The 15,449-nt window shown below is 39.5% G+C and overlaps 1 protein-coding gene across 4 annotated transcripts in view; it reads left to right on the forward strand.

Moving 5' to 3' along the window:
• Positions 1–15,449, forward strand: part of diaph2 (diaphanous-related formin 2) — a 615,614-nt gene that overhangs the window by 336,223 nt on the left and 263,942 nt on the right. For all 4 annotated transcript variants that reach the window (XM_059977309.1, XM_059977314.1, XM_059977312.1 and 1 more), the window contains 3 exons: positions 979–1,080; positions 1,921–2,015; positions 3,872–3,973. In XM_059977309.1, coding sequence (XP_059833292.1) covers positions 979–1,080; positions 1,921–2,015; positions 3,872–3,973 — 299 coding nt within the window. The remainder of the gene's footprint in view (positions 1–978; positions 1,081–1,920; positions 2,016–3,871; positions 3,974–15,449) is intronic.

Below are 15,449 nucleotides of genomic sequence, written 5' to 3' on the forward strand. Positions count from 1 at the left end.
TCAGCAGGTCATGTACCATCTGTGGAAAAAGAAACCACAGTAAACGTTACAGCTCCAAGATCTTCCATCAGAAGCAGAGGGGTTTGATATAGAATGCTAAAGGTCAGTGCACTTAAAGACTACAAATAATGGGTTCTGATCAGGTGCATACAGCAATCCTCAAGAGCTGCAGGTTTGCTGAGGAAAAGTGAGGCTTGAGTTGAATTTGAAATCTAAGATGAGAATTTTAAAATGTTAAGGGGGTATGATCCTTGCCATTGCGGTTTGGTAAGAACAGCTTTGATGGATGAATATGACTTGGCACCATTTTGAATATAAGGAAAAGTGTCTCAGATGAATTGAAGTTTGCACAGAATACAAGGTAGGAAGTGGGACAGGACTATTAATAAAGTGGACAAAGGTTTCAATGGCAATTGAGCTGAAGCCTTTGAAGTTGTTGTTTAATGTTCAGTCTCTGTATCCCACACTTTAAAATGAATATTTCCTTCACAATAACAAAAGTAAATTAATCTTAACTTCTTAAAAGTTCATTGAATTTCAGAAAGCCATTTAACTGCTCTAATATCAGAGACGCCTGCTTTTTGACGAACTAAGACCACTTTGCTATTACAGTGGTTTGAGGAAATCTTGAAGACTGCTTAAAGGACGATGAGATTCTGGCTCATGTGCACCCCTTAATTATATAAAGCATATTTTGTTTTATCACATGGCAGATCACGGAACCTTGAAATATTACAACAGTATTACGAAAGTGATGTACTTGAACAAGGGAAGACTGTTGAAATAGAAATGTCTTTATTGAAGTGCTTGGTGTCACTGATGCTGTTATCATGATTCCCAAATACTTCAGAGCCAATTTTGTTAAGTCAACTGAATTTGTATATCTTAAAGTCTATCTGAAAACTATTAAATATTTGAGCAGAGTCTTTGCAATTTGTTATCATGTAAGTTGCTAATAATGTTTACCTTTAATTGCAGTGAAGAAGGATGTAGATCAAACAGATGAGAAAAAGGTAGTGCCTGCCAAAAAAAAAGTGAAAGAATTAAAGATTTTAGATGCCAAAACAGCTCAAAATTTATGTAAGTCCTTTATATGTAATTTAGGGGATTACTGTATTGCATGCTATCTATTTTACAAATGAACACACAAATCAGGAGCAGAAACAGGCTTCAAACTTAATTTTTTCTTGAGATCATAGCTGAGTTGATTTTAGCATTCACTCTATTCCCTTATGCCCCCTTTATCACTTATGCCTTGAAAATATTCAGAGACTCAGTTTTTACTACCACATGAGGAAGCCTTGGCAAAGGTGCATTTCTTAGCAACTGATTCCATAACCTACAGACTCACTTTCAAGGTCTTTACAACTCATGTTCTCAACACAAATTATAAGACCATAAGATATAGAAGCAGAATTAGGCTATTTTGCCCATTGAATTTGCTCTGCCATTACGGCATGGCTAACTTATTATCCCTCTTAACCTTATTCACCTGCCTTCTCCCCACAACCTTTGATGCCTTGACTATTCAAGAACCTATCAACCTCTGCTTCAATTATACCCAGTGACTTGGCCTCCACAGCCGCCTGTGACAATGAATTCCACAATTTCTCCACCCTCTGGCTAAAGAAATCCCACCTCATCTCTGTTCGAATGGGACATTCCTCTATACTAAAGACTCGCAGCCATTCATGTATTAGCAGGAATAACGTGATTGATAAAAAAGGATAATTTTGCATGTTGGAGTTTTCAAAATTCTGAAAATTCTTCAAAATTCCAGCATAATATCAGTCACTAGAAGCTAATACTTTTCATAGTTACATGTTTTTAATTGTATGCTGACCTACTCTTTAAATGTGTCATCGTTTTAAATCCCAAAAAGCAATTTGGTGTTGACTAACATTATACTTCTTTGTTTAGCTATCTTCCTGGGTTCATATCGTATACCTTATGAAGAAATCAAATTTATCATTTTAGAAGTGGATGAAGAAAAGCTCAGCGAGTCCATGATTCAGGTAAAGACTCTGTGTGTACTTCATGTATTAACATGGTTAAGGTTGGTACTGCTCACTTTTCCCCTGTGGAGGGCACTGCATCAGAACTCTTTTCTAATGACTGTAAATTCCAGTTCACCATTTCTACCTGAAACAGGCTCAGATCTCTGTGCCTCAACAATTTAAAAATCAATTTTTGGAATTGTGGATTATTTATTATTAAATGGTGTTGCTTCAATTGTGCTCATTTAAAATAGACTATTTACAGTCGTTTATATTTTACTATATGCAGAACATTGGCGTTGCTTTTTTAATCAGAGAGATTCAGGTTAAGAATTTTCTTTTAAATCTGAAACATTTTGCGATAATTAGTATCATGATTGACAAAAATCCTGAACAAATTGATCCAAAAGTACATAGTAATCTTGATTTATTCTTTCACTTTTTCCTTCCATTTTCTTCTTCAATATGTCCCTAATGATAGAAATACAGTTTTCAAACATCACTGTCTTTTATCCCCTTAATCTTTCCAGATAATTCAGGTAGCCTCTACGATTGGAAAGATAGTAACTGAGCAACATAGCTTCTTAATATCATCATGATTTTATCAGTAGAATTGGTATCTACATAATTATTACTTTTTCAGATTTTCTTTTCCTGCAGAATTTGTTTACAAAAATTTGAAAACAAAAAGTATGTATATTTATCCCCAATTTTAGAGCAAACAGATCTATATCTTTTAAGGATTGATAATGAGAAATGCTTTCTAGTATTTTTGGACAGATGCAGGATTGAAGGGAGTGCTCGAATTGCTCGTGAAAAGGTGAAATTTCACTTCAGGAATGTAGTGACTTTTTAAAAATTATTCTTAAAATGTCTGGAAAGAAAGTAGGATGAATAAGGAACCGCAGGTTTTAACATTAATCCAGAATGAAAAATGCATGGAATGTGGCCCTGGCGCTGCTGCTCTGAAGTCTAATTACCTGGTTTAATCATGTGGTTGAACCAACATCTTGTGCAGTTGTCAGATGATATCTCAACTTGTGTCCTGACTAATGAAAGCAAATATGCCAAATGCTTTCTTCAGTGTCCTGTCTATCTGTGTAAGGGAACTGTGTACTTCTACCCTTCGGTCTCTGTTCTATAACACTCCCCAATGCCCTGACATTTACTGTGCAATTCATCATTTACCTTACCAAATGCAATACTTAACAGTGGTCTGAGTTAAATTCCATCTACTGTACCCTGGCCCACATTTCCTATTGATTCAGAACTTGTTGCGACATCCTTCTTCACTGTCCTCTATACCACCAATTTTGGTGTCACCCATGAGCTCACCAACCAGATTAACTACTATTTTGTCCAGTTCCATGACAACTTTCTTGCAACCTCCCAATATCAGCGTTGGCACAGAAAGTGTGATGAATCATCCATTATCATCTCTTTGTAATTAGTTTTTAGTTAGCCCTCTGTAATTAATGCAAGTAGGATGTAACACCACTTTGGAAGAAAAGCGAGAAAGGATGTTGGAAGAAAGGAGTGACAGAATTTCCCTTAATGTTAGTGTAGAGAAATTGTATTTTGGTGTACTTAGGATCTAACATGGTTAAGCACGCAGATTTGCTTATAACTTTTAAGTATGGTTGTACTTAGTCTGGAATAAGATATGTAGAACATTCTCACCCCAGAAGATTTCAGAAACATCCTCACAAATTTGGTGTCAACTATGTTTATAGAAGGTTAAAGGAAATGATACTATATGGGAAAGTGGCACTGATTAACTGTGGAGTTTAGACCTGACATTTTCATTCTGCTAAGATCAAGTAAAAAGCTATGTTGAACCAAATGCATCTTCTGTTTTGTTATTTCACTTACAGAACTTGGTGAGGTTTTTACCAGAGCAGAATGAACTCAATACGTTATCCCAGTTTAAAGATGAATATGATGACCTTTGTGAATCAGAGCAGTTTGGAGTAGTGGTAAGTAGTTTCAGTAAGGACACCAGTGAAACATACCAATAGTGTAGAGCAAGGAACTGTGAATACATTCTGATATTGTATTGATTTTTTTTTCCTGACAGTATCAGCATACAGTGGCTGCAAAAGTTTGTGCACCCCGGTCAACATTTCTGTTTCTATGAATAGCTAAGCGAGTAAAAGATGACCTGATTTCCAAAAGGCATAAAGTTAAAGATGACACATTTCTTTAACATTTTAAGCAAGATTACTTTTTTTTTATATTTCCATCTTTTACAGTTTCAAAATAACAAAAAAGGAAAAGGGCCTGAAGCAAATGTTTGGGCACCCTGCATGGTCGGTACTTAGTAACACTCCCTTTAGTAAGTATCACAGCTTGTAAACGCTTTCTGTAGCTAGATTAAGAGTCTTTCAGTTTTTGTTTGGGGGATTTTTGCCCATTCTTCCTTGCAAAAGGCTTCTAGTTCTGTGAGATTCTTGGGCCATCTTGCATGCCCTGCTCTTTTGAGGTCTATCCACAGGTTTTCAATGATGTTTAGATCAGGGGACTGTGAGAACCATGGCAAAACCTTCAGCTTGCGCCTCTTGAGGTAGTCCATTGCGAATTTTGAGGTGTGTTTAGGATCATTATCCTGTTGTAGAAGCCATCGTCTTTTCACCTTCAGCTTTTTTACAGATGGTGTGATGTTTGCTTCCAGAATTTGCTGGTATTTAATTGAATTCATTCTTCCCTCTACCAGTGAAATATTCCCCATGTCACTAGCTGCAACACAAGCCCAAAGCATGATTGATCAGCTCCCACGCTTAACAGTTGGAGAGGTGTTCTTTTTGTGAAATTCTGCATCCTTTTTACTCCAAACATACCTTTGCTCATTGAAGCCAAAAAGTTCTATTTTAACTTCATCAATCCACAGGACTTGTTTCCAAAATGCATCAGGCTTGTTTAGATGTTCCTTTGTAAATTTCTGAGCTGAATTTTGTGGGGAGGACACAGGAAAGGTTTTCTTTTGATGACTTCCATGAAGGTCATATTTGTGTGGGTGTCACTACACAGTAGAACAGTGCACCACTGCTCCGGAGTCTGCCAAAATCTTCCTGAAGGTCTTTTGCAGTCAAATGGGGATTTTGATTTGCCTTTCTAGCAATCCTACGAGCAGCTCTCTCAGAAAGTTTTCTTGGTCTTCCAGACCTCAAATTGACCTCCACCATTCCTTTTAACTGCCATTTCTTAATTACATTATGAACTGAGGGAACGGCTACCTGAAAACGCTTTGCAATATTCTTATATCCTTCTCCTGCTTTGTGGACATCATTTATTTTCATCTTCAGAGTGGTAGGCAGCTGCTTAGAGGAACCCATGGTTGCTGATTGTTGGGGCAAGGTTTGAGGAGTCAGGGTATTTATAAAACTTTGAAATTTGCCTTTCCTAACGATGACTGTGAAAAAGCCATAGCCCTAACAAGCTAATTAAGTTCTGAGACCTTGATAAATGTTATCTGAGAGCTCCAATCTCTTGGGGTGCCCAAACCTTTGACAGACAGACAGACATACTTTATTGATCCTGAGGGAAATTGGGTTTCGTTACAGCTGCACCAACCAAGAATAGTGAAGAAATATAGCAATATAAAACCATAAATAATTAAATAATAATAAGTTACTCATGCCAAGTGGAAATAAGTCCAGGACCAGCCTATTGGCTCAGGGTGTCTGACACTCCAAGGGAGGGGTTGTAAAATTTGATGGCCAGAGGCAGGAATGACTTCCTATGATGCTCAGTGTTACATCTCGGTGGAATGAGTCTCCGGCTGAATGTATTCCTGTGCCTATCCAGTACATTATGAAGTGGATGGGAGTCATTGTCCAAGATGACATGCAACTTGGACAGCATCCTCTTTTCAGACACCACCGTCAGAGAGTCCAATTCCACTCCCACAACATCACTGGCCTTACGAATGAGTTTGTTGATTCTGTTGGGGTCTGCTTCCCTCATCCTGCTGCCCCAGCAAACATGATAGCATGGTGCTCCTTTCCTTTTTTCCACTCTAAAATTGTACAAAACAAAATTAATACACTAATCTTGCTTAAAATGTTGAAAAGAATGTTTCATCTTTAACTTTATGACTTTTGGAGATCTGTTCATCTTCTACTCACTTAACTATTCACAGAAATTTTGACCAGTGGTGCCCAAATTTTTGCATGCCACTGTACCTTGCAGCACAGCATATTGTGGTTTTACCCTTGCAGATCAAAAGGTTATTTTTTAAATGACCAATTAAACTTTAAGATGGCTTATGGATCTATTGCAGTGTGTAATATGTGTTAAATAGTGTTTATTGGCATACTTTACTCTGAATGGAAAAATAAAATCTAATATATTTCTCCATTGTATTTTGAAAGCAGCATTGCAAAATCACAACCGTTATGCTACTTTGATCCATCTAAATCTTTATTTCCTTATCCTTCAAAATACCATTGCAACAAACGTATAGAAAGCAGGTGTATTTAAGGGGTTGGGATAGAGGGAACAGGCAGAATATTAGTGATAGGATGAACATCTAGAGAAGTTAACACAAATTGGTGCCAACTGGGAAAGGGTGCTGAGATGGCAGCCAATACCATCTCCACTATCAACATCAGCCTAGGTCAGGGGTCAGCAACCTTTACCACTGAAAGAGCCACTTGGACCCTTTTCCCACAGAAAAGAAAACACTGGGAGCCGCAAAACCCGTTTGATATTTAAAATGAAATAACACTGCATACAACGTTTTGTTTTGCCTTTATGCTATGTATAAACAAACTATAATGTGTTGCATTTATGAAATTGATGAACTCCTGCAGAGAAAACGAAATTACATTTCTGCATGCAACAAAAACATTTTGAACTCCGAAAAAAAGACGTTGGGTTGAAGGTTACTTTTAAGTAAAATACTCAACGTCTATTTGAGTCCTTCTTGTATTTATGAAAAACGCCAAACTTAAATTTGCCGCCAGCAGCAAACCAAAAATAACGTCAGCCAGCTGTCAACCTGAAAAATAAAAGGACTATTTCACTGAACAATGAAAACATATGAATATACGTAAAATAATAGGCAATTAAAATATTTATCATACTTGTTCAGGTTGACTCACACCTGACAATGCAGTCGTATTCAGTAGGGATGGATCGATGCTTAGGGGAGTGACCGGGAAGGATAATGTGTTTTTTTCCTCTCTGAACTCACAGAAGCGTTTCCCAAACGATGTTTGCATTGCGATGATTGCAGAATGTAAATACCCCGAATTTATCATGTCGTGACCTTGTTTGAACTCTCTCAAATTGGGGAAGTGAGACAAAGTGCCTTTCTGTAAATCTCTGGCAAGCAACGTCAACTTGCGCTCGAATGCCAAAACATCCTCCAACATGTGCAGGGCTGTACGTCCTTACCCCTGAAGAGCTGTGTTCAGCGTGTTCAGGTGCGCTGTCATGTCTACCATGAAGTGTAGCTTTTCCAGCCACTCTGGCTGTTCCAGCTCAGGAAAGGTGAGCCCTTTGCTGCCCAGGTAAGTTTTCACTTCTTCCAGACACGCGACAAAGCGTTTCAGCACCTCCCCTCTGGACAGCCAGCGATAAAAACACGTTGTAGCGGTGTGCTACACGCAGTCAGTAAACTGCAGTCAAAGATAGCTTTATTCGAACTAAACAGCCTTGCTTTTAAGCCTCCCTCAACCCGCCCCCCCCATGGGCGCGGATGCTCCAAAAGACACGTACTCACAAACCCCCGTAGGCTATCTCCCTTAGCCTGAACGCTGGCTAATTGTGAGCCGGTTCGGATGTGTCAGGAAATGGGTCGCCACAACGTCTTATTTAGATTGTACAAGATCACCATAATCTTCAAATTTAGATTTACATTTCAAAAACTAACAAACTAACATAAAATACATTTTAATTAAATACTGACCATGTAGTGGTGTGCTACACGCAGCGCTAAAATTACGACACGGAGTCGGTAACTGCAGTCGAAGGAAAAAACTTTATTCAAAATCTTCAGCCTCACTTTTAAGCCTCCCTCAACCTGCCCCCCATGGCGCAGAGGCTCCAAAGCTCTGTGCTCGCAAACCCCCGTAGGCTATCTAATTGTGAGTCGGTTCGGATGTGCCAGGAAAAGGGTCGCCACAACCAATTATTTCCCAAAGCAACAGGGAGCCGCAGCACAGACGTAAAAGAGCCACATGTGGCTCCGGAGCCGCGGGTTGCCGACCCCCGGCCTAGGTGTACAATAAGGCTGTATGCTTAGCCCACTGCTCTACTCTCTTTATACTTATAGCTATGTGGCTAAGTGCAGTTCCAATGCCATATTTAAGTTTGCAAGCAGCACCACTGCTGTTGACTGAATTAAAAGTGGTGATGAATTAGTATACAGGAGAGAGATTGAAAATCTGGGTGAATGGTGCCACAACAACCTCTTACAGCAAAACCAGACTGCTGATTATTGACTTCAGGGGAAGGAAATGGGAGGTCCATGAGTTAATACTCTTCGAGATCAGAAGTAGAGAGGGTCAGCAACTTTAAGTTCCTCGGCGCTATCATTTTAAAGTATCTGTCCTGGGTCCAACACGTAAGTGCCATTACAAAGAAGGCACAACACTGCCTCAACTTTCTTAGAAATTTGCACAGAATCAGAACATCATCTGAAACTTGGAAAAACTTCTATAGATGTTCCGTGGAGAGTATCCTGACTGGTTGCATCACAGCCTAGTATGGAAACACCAATGCCTTTGAATGGGGGAAAAAAAATACAGAAAGTAGTGGATACAGCCCAGTCCATCACAAGTAAAGTCCTCCCCACCATTCAGCACAGCTGTATCCATCTTCAAGAAACCCACCATCAAGGCTATGCTCTCTTCTTGCTGTTGCTATCAGGAAGAAGGTACAGGAGCCTCATGTCCCACTTCACCAGATTCAGGAATAGTTATTACCCTTCAACTATCAGTCTCTTGAACCAAAAGGGATAACTTCACTCACCCAATCACTGAACTGTTTCCACAACTTAAGTCTCACTTTTAAGGACTCTACAGCTTGTGTTCTAGACCTTTATTGTTTATTTATTTGTTGTTGTTATTTTCTTTTTTTGTATTTACAGTCTGTTGTCTTCTGCACATTGGTTGTTTCTCCTTGATGTATGTGATTTTTCATTGATTCTATTGCATTTCTATGTATTTACTGTGAATGCCTGCAAGAAAATGAATCTCAGGATAGTATATGGTGAAGTATATGTAATTTTTAAAAAATATACTTTATTGTTTTATGTAAGCAGACTTGGAAAAAACTAACGAAAAAATGAAAAAAATATAGCACAACCACAAAAACCACAACCATAGTTTTACGAACCCCGTAACTGGGTCACTTACCAGCAAAGATAGGGAGGTCAGTTGAAGTCTGATGATACTATTTTTAACAGTATTTATTAGTAAAAATACACAAAAATAATATCAATGCCAACATTCAGATAATATACGTCGTCAATACTAAATCTAAAAGTGCGGGTATAATAATAATCAATAAGAAATAAGCTCTATCGTTGTCTAGGGGATAATGTATTGTCCGATGGAAATATAAAAGTCACTCAGTTCATGCAGGCTGCAGCCTTTGGGGACCGCTGTGTGGCAATGGTTGGAGAGAGAGAGAGAGATATTGAGAAACTTGCCGATTTTCCTTTTATGATTTCGATCCATCTGAGTCTCGTTGGTGTGGCCGTTCACTTGTGGCCTCTCCTTTAGCTAAGCCGTTCTTCCGTGGTGAGCCCGCCAATCCCAGGCAACGGAAGGCCGCACACGAGCCCCCCACCGGCTGTCGCTATTAAACGCTGTCACAGGATTTCTAGCGTTTCTCCTGGTGCGTCTAAATGGGTTGTTCCCCAGACCCTCTTTTATCCTTACTCACGGGGTCTCAGATGTTAATCAGGTTGGGATGATGCAATCCCTCAACCAGCCCACTCTGGTCGTCCCCTGAGGGGCTTCAATGAATAGTACAGTACTCAATACACAATTCCGTCTCCAAGAGACAATGGGCATTATCAGTTGCTTTGTGTCGCTGAGGCCAGGACACATTCTAAACCTTGTGGATTCTCTCTCATTTCCTGGGTCCCAGACCCGAATTAATAGCGATCTTGCGATTCTCAAAAAGGAGGGGGAGACTTTGTACCCTTCGGCCCCTCAGAGTTGCTGCACATTCGTAACAATAGCAAAATCTAATTAAATATTGAGCAGCAAAGGCAAAAAGCAAACATACACATCAGAGGTGCACCACACCAAAGTATATGTAATTTGTTAAAAAATTTACTTTGAACATTTCTCGAGGAGGCGTAAGTATGGAATAAGAAGGAAGGAAAAAAGGAAGTTACTCTGAGATACCATATATAGCATTTGCTAGATATCTGAAATGAAGAAGAATGCTGTGGAAGGGAAGTGGGAAAGGTCAGAGCCACCATCAGATGTATCTTCCCTTCCAAGAGGCAGTTTCTTCTGAGACTCCCTGCATCTTCCTTTTTTCTCCAAGAATACCCATTTCCTTCTTATGATTTCCTCAAAAGTGCAAAAAATTTTAAAATGTTTCTTCTCTTCCGTTTATACAAGGACCCAAATACTCCTTTCAAGTCACTCACTTGCACATCTACACATTGGTGTACTGCATTATGTGACCTCTTTCAAATCTGTGAGGTGACCTTGAGGTTAAAGTAGACTGCTGCTTCAATTCTTCATTCTGCTCCCACATCCACTCTGTCATCTCTGCATCTCGCTCTCCCCTCTTCTCGTCCATTCCCCTACGCTTTACTCCCAACTCCTTCCCCATCGTCTCCCCCTCTTCTTTTCTGTACACTAAACCTCTGAGCTGGACATTGAATTCAGCAATTGCAAATTGTCAGCCCTTTCTTTCTGTTTTGCATAGGACTTGCTTGTACTGGTGTAAGAGCAGGGAATGCTTGGAGTGCTAGATTGCTTTGGCAGCATCTATGGAACTTGAGAAGCAGGGTTGGCAAAGTGCATTGATGACCTGTCATAGTGCTGAAAGTTATCAATCTGGGGTTTTGGTTCTGTTTTACTCTTTACCGGTTTCAATTATTTCAGATTTTCTCTTAAAATTCCAATATCTCTGAAATTTCAATTTGCAGTTCCCAATTAATTCTGATGTGACTCAGTTTTTCACTCTCCACAGATGTTGCATGTTCTCAGCATTCATCTTTATTTCAGAACGCAGTATTTGCTGATAATCTGCATTTCATATGCAGCAGTTTTTCTCCTATTTATGCCTTCTTCAGCCATTTATAAGCCCTCAGTAACCCCTCTAAGTTCACACCAATTTGTCTTAATTTGTTTTATAATCCCAACTATACTACAGATATTCCCATTTTTTTTCATCTATCAATTCTGTACAACTTCAAACATACCTGTTTTGTAAATTTTCCCAGTTCTGAAAGAAGGACAGCTATCTGAGTTGTTCACTGTATTTCTCTCTCCATAGATGCTGCCCGACCTGCTGACTATCTTTACCGCTAATTTTCTGTTTTACTTCAGGTTTCTAGCATCTGTATTAATTATTAGATCATCATTGACATGTTTCCTAATCCATCCAATGTTGTGCTCTGGTATTTTTTTCTTTCACTTTCCTATTTTAACTTTGTTATGGCATCTATTTAAAATGTTAATTTCATGCACTTTTCATTTTCTGTGTTGTGTTTTTCTTCTCCTCTAGGATTAAGATCAATGTACACAAAGTGAGGGAGAGTTTAAATATAATTTTATTTTATTTGGAGACACTGAGCGGAGTAAAATTTTGCAGCCCTTCAATCCACGCCACCAGCAACCCTTGATTTAACCTTAGCCTAATCAAAGGTCAAAAGGTTTGTTTATTATCAAAGTATATGGCTCTGAGATTTTTCTCAGAATGGCAATTAATCCCCAAACTCCCCTCCCTCACCCTAAACACTAGAAGAACACAGCCATCCAAATACCCCTCCTCCTTGTCCAAAAATGCAACAAGAACATCAACCCCCAATCCCCATCCTCCTGCACAAAACACAAAATGACATCAGCCTCCAAATCCTCCTCTCTACACACTAAGAAACTAACAAAAAGTCACAACAAGAACATTATTCCCCAAATCCTCCTCTCTACACACTAAGAAACTAACAAAAAGTCACAACAAGAACATTATTCCCCAAGTCCTCCTAACACACACCAAAAAAAGAGTGGGTGAAAACATAGAATACCAAAAAACTATAAGACTGGAAAAAAAGTCCACAGTTCAAATCTATATCCTTATCCATAAACGCAGATAAACCTTGGTAACATCCTTCTGTCACAACAGCAGGCCACACAGGCTCCCCTCTCCAACAGCAGAGCGATCCCACCAACGATTAGAAGGCAGGCAGCTGACACTCACCATCCACATTCGCCTCAATGTTTCAATCTCCCTTGTCGCTTTAACCGGTGAACAATGAAAGCTGTAATCGATGAAATGGACTCACGCCTCCCACAGCCTCCTCGCCACGAGGCTTGCGCTTGCAGCCTTCCAGACTCCTCTTGCAGACAGCAAAGCCTTAGATCTCCCAAACGATCTCCAAACTTCAAATCACGGGTTCCAACAGTTCCAAAGCTGTATTCAAGATCAGTTGAAAGGAAATGAAATAAATAGTTCTGTGGTCTAGCCAGATGTCAATCGTGGGCGTGTTGTATGCAAGTGCTATCTTCATCAGAATCACAAGACAATTTACGATGACCAATTAACCTACTAACTGGTATGTCTTTTGACTGTGGGAGGAAACCGAATCACCCAGAGGAAACCCGGGCATTCCACTGGAAGGATATATAAATTCCTTACAGTGGATGCTGAGATTGAACTCCAAATTCTGCACTCGTAAGCTGGATTGGTTGCTGTTGGTGGCTAAGACAAGAAAGAAATTAAGAAATCTGTTTTTCAAATTAGTCGTCTTTTGGTGGCCTTAGAAAATATCAATTCCAAGAGTTAGGGATTGTTTGGATTGGGGGGGGGGGGTTAAATACAACATTGAGTCTAGTGTCAGGATATAGCACTTGTGTAACTGCCTCCCATTGTGCTTCATCCCTGTGCCTAATTCTCTGTGCTTCAGATCAAATTTAACATAGTTTCCAACTTCAGGCACTTGAGATGCCATTGTTCACTTTTAATGGATTGTTCTGACAGTTTTTATAATAGCAAAATAAATTCTGTAAAAGTGAGTCATGTTTCCTTTTCAGAAACCCCTGTCTGTTTATAGGGCTACTAATTTCTTTGAAATGTCTCAGATTCTGGCCTGACAAATTATGACCTTCCTTGCAGATGAATTTTTAGATTAGAAGAGGGCAACTATCTATGTTTACACTGAAAATCAGATGCCAGTTTTAATTGTTTAAAAAACAGCAACTTGGTTCTAAATGTTCATCTGTGTACGTGCTTTCAATTCAGATAAAGTACTGCAGAATGAAGGTGAACATTCAAATGTCAGGACCTGTTCCAAATTGAATTTGCTGAAGTTCAAGATTTCAGACTACATAGCCTTCCTAAGAATATACCACGCTCCTATTCAGGTTTTCATGCATTTGTTTTTCCAGCTGTATAAGCATTGATACTTGGGGTGCACTTGGGACAGCGTATTAGTTTTGTGGAACTTGGAGCTGGGGCTTTCTGTCTCCACTGACCTGGGTTCAATCCAGACCCCCAGTGCTGTGTAGAGTTTGCTAGTTTGTCTTGTGACCACATGTATTCTGCATCCTGAAGGCATATTCAAAGTTCAGATTTATTATTGAAGTATGTATATCACGTACAACCTTGAGATTCATTTTCTTGCAGACACTCACAAAAACAAAGAAACACAATAGGAGTTACTAAAAAATCACATACAGGTCTGCCGCATATCCAGTGTGCAAAAGAAGGCTAATAGCACAAATAGATTTTTTCTAAAAAAGTAAACAAAAACATGGAAAGTGAGTCCACAGCTGCCGAGCCAGTTCAGTGCTGAGGTGAGTGATGCCTGTCCAGGAGCCCGATGGCTACAGGGCAGCAACTACTCCTGAACCTGGTGGCATGAGTCACAGACTCCTGCAGCTTCTGCCAGGCGGTAGCAGTGAGAAGAGAGGGAGACCGAACACAGGCAGACATCGCTGAACATCTATTCATTTTCCGCTCTAGTTCTCAATGATTTTAATCTTTCTTGACAGTTTAATTGGCGAGGAGTAATTGCACCAACTATGGGTTTGTCTTCCACTGTCAAGCCTCAATGTAGCGTCCACCCCCAGTGATAGCTGCCCCAGCCATACCTGCATTCTCAAGAGCCGAGTTCACTAAACCCCCCCAGGGGATCACAGAAGTGTCAGAACGTTAAGTGATCCAAAAGTACATCGTCGAATGAGAAATTACAGGATGAGCACTGTAGTGCTCACAGTTTAGAAGTATATTTACTCAAGTATGTAGTAGTTTTGTGAGCTGTCTGCAAAATGTCACCACTGGTCGCTAGCACTTTCTTGCGACGTGGATAGGTTGTTTGTTAATTGGCCATTGTAAGTATCCCCTGGTGTGTGGGTGGTAGAGTTAGTAGGAGTGCATAGAGAACATAAAGTAAATAAGCAGAGGATATATTAGTGCAGACTTGGGCTGAAGACCTGTTTTTATGCTGTATAACATGCTGCTGTTTAAGATTGTCCTGCCTTTAGTGATACCTATCTACATGATCTAAATTGCTTTGGAAATGAAGACCCTGCTGAGCTGAACTTTGGTATCCAAGGGTCACCCTGCAAAGCAGTGTGGGCAACAAACAGTGATATGACTATGAGTCATATATTCTGAGGCCCTGCCTAATTTTTAAGTGCCTTTGATTCAAATAGCAACATAATTTACAAATACTATACTTGTAAATAAAAGTAAACAAAATTTAATTCAGACACCCTAAAGTGATAGAAATTAATTAAACAATGAAAGCAAAATATAAAGAAAATGTAAGACACTTATATTTGGGATTGGAGGTCCTATTCATATAAATTTGGTTATATTCGACCACCTTAGATCTGCCTTCATTGCTCAACTGGCAGACTCATTGCTGAGTTTAGTGGCAGAGCAGAAGGTTGGGTTCACTGATGACTGATCCCCAGCTCTTCAGTTTTTGCATTTCAACACTCAGGTACAAAAGTCAGAGAAGACTGGAAGAGCAAGCAACAAATGGGTGTGAACGTTTGGTTGTGTTGCACATTTGATGCAGTTCAATGTCAAGTAGCTACTCAGTATTTAGGGTTGGCTACATATTACTGTCAATGTTTAATATTGTTTTAAGAATGTCAATTTTGATGGGTCTTTCTGCTTTTTCATTCTTGCAGTTACATGCCATTGTTCTAGTAACTTGTGATTAGTGTCACCTCCGTTACTGCCACATTGCTATTTAAAACCTATAAAATCTTGATGCAATTGAACTGCAAACTTCTAGAATTTGATGAA

Source organism: Hypanus sabinus, chromosome 8 (assembly GCF_030144855.1).
Source record: "Hypanus sabinus isolate sHypSab1 chromosome 8, sHypSab1.hap1, whole genome shotgun sequence".
In the NCBI taxonomy this organism is placed as follows: Eukaryota; Metazoa; Chordata; class Chondrichthyes; order Myliobatiformes; family Dasyatidae; genus Hypanus; species Hypanus sabinus.